Source organism: Hydra vulgaris, chromosome 13, assembly GCF_038396675.1.
Source record: "Hydra vulgaris chromosome 13, alternate assembly HydraT2T_AEP".
NCBI classification, from domain to species: Eukaryota; Metazoa; Cnidaria; class Hydrozoa; order Anthoathecata; family Hydridae; genus Hydra; species Hydra vulgaris.
This window is the reverse complement of record NC_088932.1, coordinates 48,303,599-48,321,252: the sequence shown is the minus strand read 5'-3', so window position 1 is coordinate 48,321,252 and position 17,654 is coordinate 48,303,599. Positions and strand designations below refer to the sequence as shown.

Genomic DNA, 17,654 nt, shown 5'->3' with positions numbered 1-17,654 from the left:
AACCACATCACCATATCTCAATTCCTGTCGAATCCTAGCTTTGCTTATTTCGAGTGACTCTCTGATTTTCCGAGTTCGATATTCTGGGGCTACAGATAATGTTTTGGGGTGCAATCAATCAAACTTACCATGGCATGTTTTGGAATGTTCAGTTGCACCCGAACTGGACCATTTTTCTTTTAAGCTGTTTTTCTGGTGTTCAATACATCTCGATATCACCTTCTTTTTAGTTTCACCAATGTAAATTGAACCGCATGAACATTTAAGCTAGTATACGCCAGGGTTTGTGTTTAGTGATAGCCTAGTTTTATTGTTGCAAAAAATATTTTTTAAATTGGGAGTTGATGTGAAAATAACCTCTATGTTTTGTTTTCGAAATTCTTTACGAAGTTTTGGACCAACAATTGGTATCCAAGGTAGTTTTATAAAGGGTTGGGTATCTAATGGTTGACATGTGGTGTTTTTTGAACCGTTTTTTAAATAGTCTTTAGTAATATTATTTAGAATGTTCTTGTCGTGGCCATTTTCAACAAATATGTCTATTAGAAAATCAATTTCTTTTTGAAGGTGTTTTTGAGAGCAAATTCTTTTTGCACGACATAAAAATCCTTTGAAAACTTAGGGTTCGACAGGAGTTGAGAAATGGTGATGTGGTTCTCAATCAGGATGACGGTGATAACGTGACAACTAAAACCTGGGGGCCATTTTTTAATAAAATCTGCTGACGTCAGTTATTTGAGAAAATTTTTTGTATTATATTTTGGCTTTTTAGTGTTATCTTTTTAACGGTTTGTTTTTACTATAACGATTTCTTTGTAACTATTTTATTTATTATACCTGATGACGCTGATCACGATAGGTCAGCGAAATATCGAAATAATTATATATTATTAAAAAAATATATATATATTTTAAAAAAAGTTTATACGCAGCCGTATTTATTGAATTCTACCCATATATATATATATATATATATATATATATATATATATATATATATATATATATATATATATATATATATATATATATATATATATATATATATATATATATATATATATATATATATATATATATATATATATATATATATATATATATTGCCAACAGCACACTGGGGCAAGGCTAAAACAGCTTTGTTTCAACAATTTTTTAATATTGGCCCTACAAAGTGTGCTGCTTGAGATATATGGTTGTTTTTTTTAATATTTTAAATATTAAGTATTTTTACAGGTAAATGATTCTGAGGAAGAATATAATCCATTAAAAAGTTCTCAATATAATTTAATTAAACTTGATAGATTTGCAATGGAGGCTGTCAGGTATATAAAATTTTTATACATATTAAGTTTAGATGAGAATTTCTTATATATACTATATTAAAAGTGTGAAAAAAAAATCATAAGTTTCACCATTGCTCATCCCCAGTAGGAGAGGGTGAATATAGAATGTTAAGGGATCACATATAGATAATATACTTTGCTTTTTCAGTTTTGTTTATTTATTTCATAGTTTCTTATTTGTAGGTATGATGTCTCATCTCGTGCTGCAGCTGCACTAGCAAATGCTCTACTTCTAGATTATGGAACCATTAAACATGGAGATTTGAATCAAGTTGTAGATCGAAGCAAAATTGAGAGGTAAATACTATTACCTTATGTAAGTTAGACAAATATAAATATTTCTTTATTTATTAGTTGATATTTAGCTAAATATAATACTTTGAGTTGTTTTATGGAGAAAAGAAGAAAATAATGTCAAGATATGGTGATCAACATGATAAAAACTTAAGTAACTTGGTGTGTTTGGGTGTTGATGGTAAAGATGATAAAAATGTTCTTCAGTTTAAGGATGTCGTTGAAAATGGAGAAACTCGCTTGTCGAGAGTTACTGAAAACGAACATCATTTAACTTTTACTAATGAAAATAGTTTTAAAAATGGTTCATATCTCTCTCATAAAAATCTTCCATCAAATGGTGCAACTGGTTTACTTCAAAGTGAAACTGTATATAACGTTCTAAAAGAGTATGATAGTTTAAATTCAGTACAAGCCCTTCTTCTTGATAATACAAATGTCAATACAGGTTTCAAAACTGGAATTGTTGCATGTTTAGAAAAGAAATTAGAAAGAAAAATACACCTTATTGGATGTGCTTTACATCACAATGAACTTCCATTTCGAAAAGTATTCAAAATAGTTGATGGAAGTTCGAAGTGTCCAAATAAATTTTCAGGACCTATTGGAAAGCAAGTTTCTATAGATTTCCATTTTAACCCACAAGTGAAGTTTACCAAAATTGATACTCCAGTGGAGATACTAAATATTCAGATTGAAGTAGTTAATGATTTAAGTCACGATCAAAGACTATTATTTGAATAATGTCTTGGAATTTCTAAAAGGTTTGTCAATCCCATATTTTTTAGAAAAAAAATTGGTCCACTAAACAACGCAAGATGGTTGACTTTAGCAATTAGAATCATGGCTTTGTATACTCGTACTAAAGCATCTAGAGCATGTAAGGCTTGTGAATTTTATTGTACAAGTGTATGCTTACATTTGGTTTCTTATCAAAAGTTCTTCTAAATTTATGGATTCTCCAAGTATATTCTTTAAAACGACAGAGCAGATAAGAAAGCAAGATGAGGAAATACAGAACATTTGTTTTAAAAATCTGAAAAAAAAATTCACAGTGTCTATTGCCTGAGAACTTTTTATATTGTATGCTTTGAGATGAAGATTCTAACATAAGGGAACAGGCGTTACTAGTCATTAAAAAACTCAGGACAAGTAAAGATAAAGAATGCCATGTTACAAATATTGCTAATGTTGACATAGACTTTCAAGCAACACCTTGGACAGAATTAATTGACTTTAAGAAAAGCAGTGAACCGGCATCAACAATATCACCAAATTGATGCACTAATTGCAACTAAAGAAGTTCCGAACTTACCTGAATTTCCTTCTCATGCGCAGAGCGTAGAACGCGCTGTCAAATTAGTTACAGAGGCTAGTCACCAAGTATATGGCAGGGAAGCTCGTCATAAATATATTTTGACCAAACTAAAATCCAGGGAAATTCGACCATATTTTGAAACTAAAAATGACTTTGTGGTTTTTTAATAAATATTTTTGTTATGCATTTGATGTTAATAAAACATCTTTATACGAATGTACTTGCTTTTACTTTTTTGATTGCGAGGAATATAAAAGTGTTTAGGATTTAGGACCAATGCAGTAGTAGGGTAGTGGTAAAGTGTTCAACTCACATTTGCAAGATATTTATTTTAGAAATATTTTGCATATGCTCATCCCTTTGGCAATTGAAATCTTATATTCATGAATATATATATATATATATATATATATATATATATATATATATATATATATATATATATATATATATATATATATATATATATATATATATATTAGGGTGGTGGTAAAAACAACTTATTTTAAAAATGTCAGCTGACAACCCCTAAATGTGTTTTATATAATAAAATAATACTGGATTTAAAAAATTTTTGAATAAAAAATGTTTTTACGGGTGCCAGAAGGCCCTTATACATCAAACAGGTTCCTAATATTATAAAAAAAAAAGTTTTTCAAAAGTATATCATGTTGGGTCTCAAAAGAAGCAAAATTTTATAAAAATTCTAAAAATAACAATTATTTTATAAAAAAACTATTATTTAAGATTTTTTTGAAATTATAATTTAAAAAAATAAACTTTTTTCATTTTTAGTTTAAAAGGTCATTTTTTTTGCAATAAACTATAAATTATATAAACAACTAATTTAAAATCTTGTTAACTTCATCCTTGGAAAGGGAAATCTTAAATGCTCTTCTTTTCTTGCTGAACTGACTAGCTATTTTGAGTATTGTGGAGTATTAAAAAAATAAATTTATAAAGAAAAAGAAACCTATATAGTTAAAATAACATCCATGATAATTATTACAAGAAAAAATATTACTTACATTATTCTTTGTAAAACTTAAAGATTTATCATTGATTTTTTTTTTGATATATTTTCTTTAACTTTTTTTTTTGGAAAAAGCAAAATTTTGAATCACAGACTTTCAAATTTTGAAGGAGCTGAATGAATTAAAGAACCTGTTACTTATAAAAATATATATAAAAAACTTTACTATACTTATATATACTATATATACTATACTTGACAACTCCTTTAAAATATTGCATAAAAATTAACTCAAAAAATAGAGTTACATACATAATAGAGTTTCTTATTTAACTATAAAATTAACTATATTACATTAACCATTACATAAAATAAACCATACCTAAAAAAATGTTCTATTTTTTTAAAAGAGAAGGCAAAAATAAAAATTAAGTTTAAGGTTAAATTAATCAAATAAAATTTCTTTAATTAAAAAAAAAATTAAATACAAAAACTTCAAACACATCAATTATAGATTTCTAAATGCATACTTAAATACATATAAATGTAATGTGAGTTTTTGAAATACAAAACAAAAATGTAGCATAATATTACTAAATACAAACATGTATTTGACCAATACATATATATGTTTATAAATAAATTATTAATTAATAAGTAAAATAAAATTTATAGAAAAGTTAATAATTAATAAGTAAAATAAAATTTATAAAAATTAAGGAGAGCGGCAAAATTTTAACATTTTTTAAGGTTATTTAAGGACTTTTAAGGAGGACTTTTTTCCAAGAATATTTAAGGTTTTTAAGCAGGATTGGGAACCCTGAAAATACATGTCAATAAATAAATGACTACATATTGAAACTTTCTCAGCAAACATTGTTATCATGGATTTGCAATTGACCTATACAGGCATTTTGAGAAGTTAAATGGAGTTTAACTCATTATTTACTTAGTAATTTACTTAAGTGGCCAGCTGATAACATTCCAACAAGTGAAATAGTGGTTATTTGTGTTATCCAATTCTGGCTGCTGCCACTAATGGTCCATTAAGTATATGATGACCAAAACTGCAACCACCTAAAATGCCTATATAGGTCCACTGAAATTCCTTTTTAAATGTTTGCTGTGTTATATATTTTTTACTAAATATTAAAACTAAAAACCATAAATTATCAAAAATTCATTCATATAGAAAAAAATAATAACTCACTTCCATCTTTAAATACATTTTTCTCATTCTTATTTGAAGTTGCATAAGTAACTAAAAAACAAAATTTTATCAAATAATAAATATAAATATTGATTTTAATTACAATTTTTTTTTGTTTTTAATTTTTAAAGAACGATAAATGAAATAGAGAAATTGACTACATCTATCTTCTAAAGGATTAATTAAAGCAGACTTTGACATGTCTGGTACAACTAATGTCTTTATTCATTTGTGTGATATTTTTTCGGAGAAGATTCAAATTTCAAGAGTAGGATAAGTCACTAACAAATGAGTATAATTTAGAAAATTAAACCAGTTTTAACAGTTGATTTATATAATAGATAAGTGGGTAGAAAATTTTCTTATTAAACACAATTATTCCTTTATAAGTTCCATAAACGGAACACTTTTCACAAAAGTTGTAACCATTATAAGATTTTAAAAACAATCTAGCTGGAACATCGCACAAAAGAAAGACTTAACATTTATACTTTTTGTTGTATAGAAAACCATTTTGTATTATTGTCTTAACTCAAAGAAAAAAATAGGTATTTGGTTACTGAATAAGGGTTGATTTCATTAAAATAAATGCCAACAATACAAATATTAAAATAATCAAAGCAAGTTAATATTGGTCACAATTGTTTACTAGAGAACTTAAATAAAGGGAAACCATCAATAACAAAACTCAAAAAAAAATGTTCTTAATACTTGCCTGTATTTCAAAATAAGAGTATATAAAATCACACTTTTTAGGAGCAGTTAATAACTGTTTATATCGAAGATACAGGGAAAATTTTAAAAACACCTATAGGTATAACTTAGTTATACCTATAGGTGTTTTTTAAATTTTTTCTTGCATCTTTACGAAGTTCCAAACCTTGATTTTGTAATATTTCAAGAAGTTCATTAACTCATGTACTGGTCCAATTACTTTGAATAGCACAATCTAAAAGTTGTCAATTAAAGATATTGAATTCTATTGAATTATCAGGATAAACTCTCTGTATTAATAGGTTTTCCATTTGAAAAATATGATTCATCATGAGATTCTGCAATGTCTAAATCTTTCAAATAGTCAGAATCAAGCATATAATTAGTATAAATATATATAGTATATCATCTACTCAGTTTTAAACTATTTCTTTCAATATCTGTATCAATATCAACACGATTCCTAAATATATAAAAACGATTCTTAAATATATAAAAACCATATATATATATATATATATATATATATATATATATATATATATATATATATATATATATATATATATATATATATATATATATATATATATATATATATATATATATATATATATATATATATATATACATATATATATATACATATATATATGTATACATATATGTATATATATGCATATATATATATATATATTTTAGGGATACGACTTTTTTGCAACCTACTAGGCCTGTATCGTAATTCAATGAACTTTTATGTAAAAAGAACGAATAGATGTTTCATTTTGACATATTTTGAAAAAAGGTCACCCCAAAACCAAAAAATCGAATTTTAAATAGGTACACTTTTGTACAGTAAATGAATATTAAAGGCTGAAGATGTTGTAAGAGTCATACTCCTGTTGTTATTTTATTTATTTATGCAACATGTACTGTGATATAACAAAAAACATTATGTGATATATAATTATACAAGTATTACAAAATTAACAGTATCAAAGCGTCTAGTACAACAATATACATAACTGTCTGTGTCTATAGGCCTACTGTGTTTAGTACATGGGTCACATGATGCTCAGAGTCTAGCGCTTATTACTTATAATGAATCGAAGTTGCAGTTTGTCTTTCTTTCTGCAGGAAGCATACAGGTCTTGCATCACCTTGATTGCACGTTCAGCTATCTGATTACTTCGTGGTATGTCGATGACGGATGGCTCTTTCTTCCAGTGATTTTTGAATGACTGCAATGCCTTTTTGTAAGGCTTCAATACATCAGATAAATTCTTGAAGTCATTGTCATTGTACTTTTGACTACTAAACCAATGTTCTGCCCACTCATATGAAATGAACCTGCAAACCTTCTCCAAATTCTTTCTCGCTTCAGGCATAAGAATGAACGCCAGAATGGCGAGAATGGCTCTTGAGTTCCATCTGGCATTGCTCATATTAGGAATGTTCTGAAAGTGAATCAGAGGGAAGTTTCTTTGTTCTTCATAGAACCTAAACACTCTTGTTAAATGGTACAAAAACTTCATATCGTCTCTCCACCCTGATTTATCAAGAATTTCTACAGTTCCATTCACAAACTTATCCTTCAGTTCATCATACTTATTCAACAGTTCAGACACAAATGGGTATTCAATGTTTGGAGATTTGGTATCACCCCCAAGTTCTTCGTCCATCACCAGACGGAGAATCCTGTCTAGTACGTGATGCTGACAACCGATAAATTGTGGTATTGTGACACCCTTTAATTTAAACATACGTTGCACCTTCACAACAACTCCATTTCTCTTCCCAGTATTGACGTTTGTTGTATCAGTAATGATCATCTTAATTGAATTCCACAAATTGTATTCATCAATAAGTTTGGCAATTTTTTCAGCAACAGTTTCAGCTTTGCCATCTTTTAAACGCAGTGCATCAAGTTTCACGTCAGTTCTTTCATTCTGAAGTACAACTACCTGATATTCCTTATCATCTATTCGTTTGCCGTCAAAGTGTAAGGACCACTGTTCCATTTTAAGTTGTTGTATCATTTCTTTTTTTAATTTACCTGCCTCTTTGAATATGGACTTGTAAATTGCTGATTGACTTGGAGTTGGAATATCAATACCTTGTTGTGATAATACATTGCATATTTTAGCAGCTTTCTTTGTGGAAACTCCACTTGATGTAACCATACTTACAGCAAATTTACTTTTGTAGTGCTTTCTAGTTTTTTTCTGAGTGTCCTCATCATCGTCTTTATCACCGTCGTCGTCTTCATCATCTTCACTCTTACTTTTGCAGTTTTCAGATTCAGTACCACTGTCTGTGGTAGACAGGACTTGTGATGTGGAAGGTATTGCTGTTCCAGACTGGACTTTCCTTCTCTTGGAAGGGTGAATGGTTTCTTTACTTGCCACTTGTCCTGTTGAGTACCCCACCTGTCCTTTACTTTCTTTTTGTAGGTGGTATAGACGTTTATCTTCCGAGGATAACCACTGGCCATTCACTTTCGTGATGTCAAATAATGCATTGAGAACATCATATTTTCCACGCTTGACACATTCATCATAGACCTTCAGCACCTTCATAAGCTTTGCTCTTATCACTTGATCAGACACACGTGGAAAATTCAGTTTATTGTCCCACAATTTTGTAATTTCCTTAGAAATTTGGTCTATTCGTTCTTTTCTTCCTTTAACATATGCTCCGAGAAACTGGTATCTTCCTACGATCTGCAATTGAAGTGGTATTCTGGATTTTTCATCGAGTGAATGTTCTTCTACAGCCACGCTTCCTCTTCTTCTGTGTGACTCTTGAAATCTCACCAAATTTTTAGTCCAAGTCTTCTTGTTCTTTGTTACTGTGGTATGACTTTTCTTGTGAGACATCATATAATATTGTTACGACTTTACGGATAGCTGAGCGTAAATATCCGTTTAATAAAGTCGTTTAATTAATAAAATACTTTAACTGTATAGTAATCCAATTATAGTTCGATAATCCAGTCAATGTTGATAACAGTTCGATAATCCAGTCCGTATCCTAACGATAATGCTACAACTACTTATACTTCGTACACTTACAGCGTCTTTAGTTCGCTACAGTAGTTCCTTATTAGCTCAGTTACACGCAGAGTACTTCATAGAACTATTCACATTATCAACACTGAGCTCTGACAGCAGCTCGCTTATATAATTATTTAGAGCTTCCAGAATGTTCTACTAAGTTCTATAATCTTCTACAGTCTGTTACAGTCGTCTATATCACCGTGGTAACACAATGACGTCATCACATAACAGTTCAAAGTATTTGCCGGCACACGGCCGTTTCGTTGCCATGGTAACGTGTGGCGTTATATTTATAAATTCATAACAAAATAATGAAATAAATAGAATTAAGCTGAGAATTAAGCTTAAGATTAAAACATCGGTCAAAAATGAATGTATAAAAATGGTAAATCAAATTTTTATTTTGGGGGTGACCTTTTTTTGTTGCAGAAAGCTATTTGGGCCTTTTTTCATGATTTTAGGTAAAAGTTCATCGATTTATGATACAGGAAACATTTTATTTGAAAAAAAATTAAAAAGTCATATCCCTAATATATATATAAATATATATATATATATTCATATATATATATATGTAAATATATATATATATATATATATATATATATATATATATATATATATATATATATATATATATATATATATATGTATGTATGTATGTATGTATGTATGTATGTATGTATGTATGTATGTATGTATGTATGTATGTATGTATGTATGTATGTATGTATGTATGTATGTATGTATGTATGTATGTATGTATGTATGTATGCATTCGTGTAAATGTACATATGTATGTGAAAGTGTATATATTTAAATGTTTGCATGTTTATGTGTGTAAATAATTATATATGTATTTATGGGTGAATATTTATATATGTATTATTAAACAGCTATTATTTATTCAAAATTTGTTTAGTCAGTTCTCGATGACAAGATCTTATGATCTTCTCGGAGTATCTGCAATCTTATTGTAAAGTTAAATAAAAGTTGTAATTTTTATTATATATATTTTACTCATGCTTTTATTGTAAAACTTATTTTGAATAAATAAAAAGAACTAATGGTAATAGTAATAATAATAATAACAATAATTTATTGTTATTATTTATTGAATAAACAGGAAAAACTAAAATTTGAAAGATAGTTTTGAGTTTTGTTAGTTCTCATCCTTTAAAGATTGGATTGACTTTAGCTATTTTGAAAACATCTGGAAATTTTTCTTGCTTAATTGATTAACTGAATACATTTAAATGAAAATTTTAATGATATCATAATAACCAATATTAATATTTCAACTATTATCGTCTGGTCCTACCGCTTTGATACGTTATTACGAAAGCACTACGAAAAATTCCATGTCAAAACAACAACAAAAATTCAAAAAAATAACCCACTATCTCTAAACAATTTAGTTTTTGCAACAAAGATACTTAACTACGCTAAGAAGAATTTCCCAAAGTTGTTTAAAACAAATCGGAATATTTTAGAAGTTATGCTAGTTTGAAGCAACGTCCTAGTAACAAGTAAATGTCCTAGCAACGTCCTTAGTTACAAGTAAATGTCGATACATAAGCTGTTATCTTGACTATATTATATCATAATTTGAAATTTAAACCATAAAATTATACTAAGAAACAATAATTTTTTATATTTATTAATAAATCAATAAGAGTAAATTGGCATTTCTAATAAAATTTAAAAGTAAACATGCTTACTTTAAGAAGAATTACAGAAAAGGTTATGATCTATATATTTCCAAACTTCATATTCTTTTTTTTTTTTTTTTAACAGTTTTTTATATTACTTGAATAACGAGGGTATATATAACCCCTAGAAATATTGTAATTTATTATAAGAAAGAGGATAGGTTTACATACTATACCAGATGTTTCAACTTAATTAAATTTTATAAAAGCTTATCTAAGATGTTAACTTTTAAAAATTATATTCTTAAAGTATATATAAATATCTAAAAAAAAAAAAAATGAGCTGTTTTTTTGACTACTAATCTTAAAAATTTAATTTTTACTTCAAGATTCAAGGGCCATGTTGGTACATAAATTTAAATTCCACATCAACTTTGCACATCACCTTACTCTCACAATTTTTAAACATGTAAGTCAAACTAGGCATAGTGTCATGACTGCAGTATCTCATCTTAATTTCATTTTGACGTACAGGAATAAATTCATGAAAGTCTCTTGTTCCTGGTATTGTTTTTACATTTTTAAATTGTTCAGATTGTAATAATCTTGTTTCAACCAAACTTTCACTTGAAATAAAAATAAAGTTTATTTCTTTGATGTTGTTAGTGCAATATGTAAACATATCACGTGAGTTCAATAGTAGTATAAAAAACGGATTCTAGCTCATTTTTTTTCAACTATATCCCTATCCATATTCTCATAATTTTTTTCAAAACCATATGCCTCTCCATATTCTAATATCATATTTCAACCATTTCAACTGAGCCAAAATAATATATATCAACCAAATTTTGGTTACAAACTCTCTTACAAACTATGAGCAACTTCTTATGGGTCTGAAAGACCTAAAAATTTATTTTTATAAAAATAATTTTATAAAAATTTTTTTATTTTTAAATCAATTTCACAAGTTAAATCTAAGCGTAAAAGAAAGCATGTCCTAATTAATTAAACTTATCAATTCTTTATTATCAACCCATGAGTTGAACGAATCAGGATACCCATACCACTTTACTAATGATTTGTTTTTAAGTTTACGAATAACTTTTTCAATCATAAATATGCGTTGATCTGTTTTTTGCATTTCTTTTTCATAAAAAGTGCCTTGCACTTCTTCATTATTATCGTCAGTTATTTTATAAGTTGGCGGATCTGTCAACTGAACTTGTGACACTGTAAAAACTTCTTCATTCCATCTAGGTGTGTATCCTTTTTCAAACGTTCCTTTCTTTTTAGTTATCCTAACTCTATCACCAATTGAAAACTTTGGTCTTACAGATTCTGATCGTACATTTCCATTTAGATTGAACCAAACAATATTTTCATTCTTTTTATCGCTAGCTTCAACTGGTGTCATTTTAATGGAAGAATGCTTTGTGTTGTTGTATTTATTTACCATTTCATCTAAAACGTCAATATATTTTCTAGTAGAATTAGCTGAAAAGTACTTAAACATTTTATCTTTCATTGTTTTATTCCAACGTTCAACTACACAGCTTTTTTCTTCATTTTCAGTTGAGTATAACTTAACACCAAGCGCTTTAATATGTTTATTATAAAATTCTAAGCCTTTATCTACCCATATTTTTTGGCACTTTTTTTCTCGGAAGATTTTATTTAAAGCATTAGCAACATCAACTCCAGTTTTACTCTTCAATAGAACAATCCATCCATTCTTAGAAAAAACATCTATCACCATTAATAAGTATTTTATACCGTCATTAAATTTGGAAAAAGATTTCTTCATGTCAACTAAATCAGCAGCCCATATTTCATCGATTCCATTTACAATCACTTTTCTTTTTCTGAAATGTTTTACAACTGGTTTATGAAGTTCGTTTGCAAGTTCGTCAGTCCATTTCATGTCTTTACCTTCTTCTTTTTTACTGATCGTTTGTAGTTTTTTTGAGTAGTTTCAATACCCAATTTATATGGGTCTGAAAGACCTAAATCAAATTTTGCTTTAGATGCTATAATAGGTTTTATAATACCACGTTCAATTCCTTCACGTTTTGTTGGATTTTTTATAGAATCCATTTCTTATATCATAATTTTATCAGGTAAATTTCTTTTTGCGGTATCATCCAAGTATTTATAAGCAAGATCGTGATGGTAAGCTGCATTATCAACTCTATCTATAGGTTTACTTCATTCCTTATATGCGTCAGTAGAAGTTAATCGTTCATCTAAATTAGTACCAGCACCTGCAAAGTTCATTCCAGGTAAATGCATTTCACCTGGAAACTTCGACCCTGGTAGTTTTATTTTACGTGTTGCTGAATTAATCGAACTCACTAAATCTCCTCCTGTTTTTGAGGATACAAATTGAGTTTTTAATTTTCCACAAATAGTGCAATTTCCACGTTGCATATTTCTATTGTTTTTACTCACAACATTTTGCAAGTTTAGTGATTTGTTTTTTTTCTACATTTAACGCAGTACATATTATATATATAAAAAAAATTTTTATATAAAAAATCTTGATATAAAAAAATGGATATTATAGATTTGTCATGGAATGCGAATAGCAATAAGAGAAATAATAATAAGTTGTTTCCTAAGAGTATAAGAGGAATTATTGTTGGAAAGTCGGGTTGTGGAAAAACTACTTTATTATTGAATTTACTTTTGAGACCTGGTTGGTTAGACTATAATAATTTACAAGTTTTTGGAAAATCTCTTTTTTAACCAGAATACAAAATATTAAAGCAATCTTTTGAAAAAAAATTGCCAAAAGAATATATTCTTGAACTATTTAATCTACAAGACCAAATAAAAAAAATAAATGCAAACCTTGCGCTTACAATTGAAGACATTTCAAAAAATTTAAATGAGAAAACAGATATGGAGTGTAAGTTTTTTGAAACGGCAGAAGATGTACCAGATCCTCAAGATCTAGATATTCATAAGAATAATTTGATGATATTTGATGATTTACAATTAACAAAGCAAAATAAGTGTGAAAAATATTATATAAGAGGAAGACATAGTAATGTAGATTGTTTCTATCTTGCACAAAATTATTTTATGTTACCTAGGCAAACTATACGAGAAAATACAAATTTTATTTGCTTATTTCCTCAAGATTCAAAGAATTTAAATCACATTTATAATGATAATGTTTCAAGTAATATGGAAAAAGATGAGTTTAAAAATTTTTTGTAAAAAAGCATGGTGAGAGCCTCATGGATTTGTTATTATAGATCTATCTTCTAAAAAAGATTATGGAAAATATAGAAGTGGATTAAATTGTTTTTATATACCAAATTGTTGAAAAAAATATAATCTTATATAAAAATGACATGTTTATTAGTGAGCGGAAATAGCAGTATATTAAGAGCTATTTATAATCCTATTATTCAATTTAGAGAAGACAGAGAATATGAAATGGTTCTAGTTCGTATAGATACATCTTACAGTTTTCTTAATATTAATTCTTCAAACAATAATTTTAGATATAGCGCAATTAATGGAACAACTTGGAAGGATATAAACATTCCAGTTGGATCTTATGAAATTCCTGATATAAATAATTATATCCAATCAATTATGATAGTAACCCGTGATGCAACTTCAGCAGTTGCAAATATTACAATTGTAGCAAATAGGAATACATTAAGAGCATCTTTAACTATTGCAACTGGTTATAAAGTTGATTTTACAACTTCAAATTCAATTAGAACTGTTTTTGGTTTTGGCAGTGGAATATATTCAGCAGGCTCCAATATAGGAACTAATATAGTAAACATAATAAGTGTTAATAGTATACTAGTAACAAGTGATATAATAGAATCATTGTATGAAAATGGAGCAACTAGTAATGTTATATATTCATTTTACCCAGATCCTAGTGATATAATAGAATCATCGTATGTAAATAGAGCAACTAGTAATGTTATATATTCATTTTACACGGTTCTGGATATAAAATTATTGAAAAGCCGAATTACGTAACTTATGCACCATTAATACTAAAAAAAATATCAAGAATGGAAAATAGATTGCTTGATCAAGATAGAAATCTTTTGGATTTACGAGAAGAAGAAGTAACTATTAGATTTCATATAAGAGAAGTAGATAAGTCGTAAAATAATTTTTTTTTAAATTACTTTACTTACATATAAAAATGAGTAAATATACTAATATTAAAGTAAATATTTTAGAGGGGCAATTGAAAAAAATTAAAAAAGCAATTAATGAAGAAGATGGTTATGGAGCTAGTATTAAATTAGCCTATTCAGATCTTAATGGTGATCATGTATTAGCTGTAAAAAAAAGGCAATTGAATAAAATTACGAAAGCATATGAGAAAGGTACTGCTGTGATAATTAATCTAAGTAAAGTGCAACTCATTCACAATTCTAAAATAGAGGGTGGATTTCTAGGAGCACTATTACCTTTCCTTGGTACAGCTGGAAGATTTTTATTATCAAGCGTTGCTCCAGCTCTTACAACAGGTTTATTATCAGGAGTAGGTTCAGCAGCTAGATCAGCTATGGTTGATAAAATTGCTGGAAGGGGTGTTGTGTACATGAAAAAGAACGGAAAAGGAATTAAAATGACTGCTGCAGGAAATGGCTTATATTTGAGACCATGGAGTAAAGGTGGCTTTATAGGTGATGTATTGTACTTACGTAGTGGAAATGGATATACATCAACAGGATCAGGTTTATTATTAGGACCAAATTCACCATTTGCTAATATTCCATTTTTGAATATACTTTTATGATTTGTACGCAACATTAAAACAAAGTCTCTATCACATCAATATATTCTTTTAAAGTTTGGTGTAGTAGTTAATGAAGGTGTTGCGTTAGTTTCATTAAAAGAAAAACTTAAATTAAAAATGTTAAGTTTACAAAACTCTGTAATATCAGAGACTGTTGATGATATTATGATAAATGTTGTTAATAATTCTGATTCTGATATATTGATTAAAAAAGGGGATAGTTTATGTTTTGTGAATTTATTGTAAATAATTTTTAAAAAAAAAATTAAAAAAAAATTATTTTTACTTATTAAAATGGAGTTTAATTGCAAAAAGCTATATAATAATATTTATTCAGATATACTGAAAATGGTAAAAATATTAATAAATTATATCCAAATATTCCAAGTGCACCTGATGAAGAAAATAAGATTATTAGTGCACATCTATATCGCCTAAACACAATTAGTGAGGTTCAAATGAAAATAGAGAGTGAGAGAGAAAAGAGAAATATATTAAGTAAAAAGTAATCATAGAGCTGTAAAAATAATTTCAGCTATTGATTTTTTATTGAAATTTAGCAAAAATAGTTGCAGCACCAGTAGCTATCGCATGAGAAGGTGTAGCATTAGGAGCAGGTGTTTTATCATTAATAGGAGGACAAGTTAATAAAAAATTAAATTTATAAGCAGAAAAGCATGAAAAGATTAAAGTACTTGCTGATTCAAAACTAAATACAATAAGTGACTATATTTCTAAAGCTTAAGTAGATGGAAATATAGATGACAATGAATTTAAACTAATACTTAGTGAACTTGAAATATTTAAAGCTATGCTTGAGCAAATTAGAACAAATTCAAAAGAATTAATAAATGAACAAACTAAAGAATCATTAATTAAACAAGGAAGAGATGAAGCAATTAATATACTCCAAAGCAAATTTAGTAAAAATGTAAACGTCAAAACGTAAAATGTAAACTTCAAAACATAAAGCGTTGTGTTTTTTTATCTTTATTTATAAAAAAAGTGAAATGTCATTTCTAAAAATTGAAGATCCTGAAAAAAGGGACAAAATTGTCAAAGATTTCTTAGATACTATAAAAAGAATAAAGCAGAATGATAAAAATGAAAGGATGGGTGAAACTAATTTACAGTCAGGCTTAGAAAAGTTGTACAAACCCTTAATTGATAGTCAAGATGGGATAAAAGAAAACATATATAAATTGCAAGATCAATCTGATAAATTAGCTCTCATTTTTTCAAATTATTATCCTGAAGCAGAAAGAGAGATTATGATAACTAAAACTAAAAAACTTTTATCATCTCATGAAGAATTTAAAGGTATAAGAAAAAGACTAGGAAAAATTGCAACAGATTATCTAAGAATGTATGCTAATAGTAAAAAATCTACAGATACTACATTTGGGATACGTGATGAAGATGGTATATTTTATATTGGAAAAAAACCAATACATATTAATGATAGTGGTATAAGAGTTTTTTTAAACGAGTGAAAGCGTCAAATGTAACAAGAGTATCATCAGCTATGTTAAAGAAGATGGCTGCTACTGATTTAGGAAAAACTGCAATGACTGCTGCTAAATCAGCAGGAAAAGTACTTTCAAAATCAGCGATAGAAGCTGCTAGAAATGCGACAGTTGAAAAAGGAAAACAATTAATTGATAAAGCATCTTCAAAAATAGCTTCACAACCTGTTAGTAAAAGAATTGATGAAATAATTTCAAATTATTCTTATGGATCTGAAAGATCAAATAATCTAATGAAATCTAGATCTAATGATCTAAAAAATAATGCAGATGAGGTAACAACAAATATATATAAATTGATGATGGGATCTGCAATAAGATCAGTAAAAAAGGCCCACGTAAATTATCAAATAAAAGTGCTATAAGAATAGAAGATCTAGTTAAAATGGGACGCGGACTTCGACTTGCGTAAATTTAGCTTTCGTAAATTTAGCTTTCGTAAAATTAGCTTTCGTAAAATTTTTTTATCGTTTTTTAAGAATTGTCAATCAAAAAAAAAATTTTTATATTGTATTTAAAAAAATAAAATGACAACTTCCGAAGTATTAAATTTTACAGAACCGATAGAGATAGATAATGGAATTAAAGATATGAAGAACATGAATATGATCTCATTATTGGCACAAATCTAAATAGTCCTGGAGAAATAAGAATCAACATTGAGCAACAAGATTTCTTCACACTTCCATCTAAAGTTTATCTCTTATTTGAAGGACAACTTGTTAAAGCTGATGGAACAGCTTATGCTAATGCAGATGCAGTGATGCTTACAA

At 27.7% G+C, this 17,654-nt stretch overlaps 1 protein-coding gene across 1 annotated transcript; it reads left to right on the top strand.

The window, feature by feature from the left end:
- The first annotated feature begins 1,230 nt into the window (after nt 1–1,230).
- LOC136089958 (uncharacterized) lies at nt 1,231–2,384 on the top strand. Its single transcript, XM_065816060.1, has 2 exons — nt 1,231–1,325; nt 1,530–2,384. Exon 2 carries the CDS (start codon nt 1,758–1,760, stop codon nt 2,382–2,384), a length of 627 nt encoding a protein of 208 aa, XP_065672132.1. The 5' UTR covers nt 1,231–1,325; nt 1,530–1,757.
- Nucleotides 2,385–17,654: the final 15,270 nt, after the last annotated feature.

What these genes read in the sequence shown, in the direction of transcription:
- LOC136089958 (XM_065816060.1), top strand. Translation starts at nt 1,758, where the DNA reads ATGTCAAGATATGGTGATCAACATGATAAAAACTTAAGTAACTTGGTG.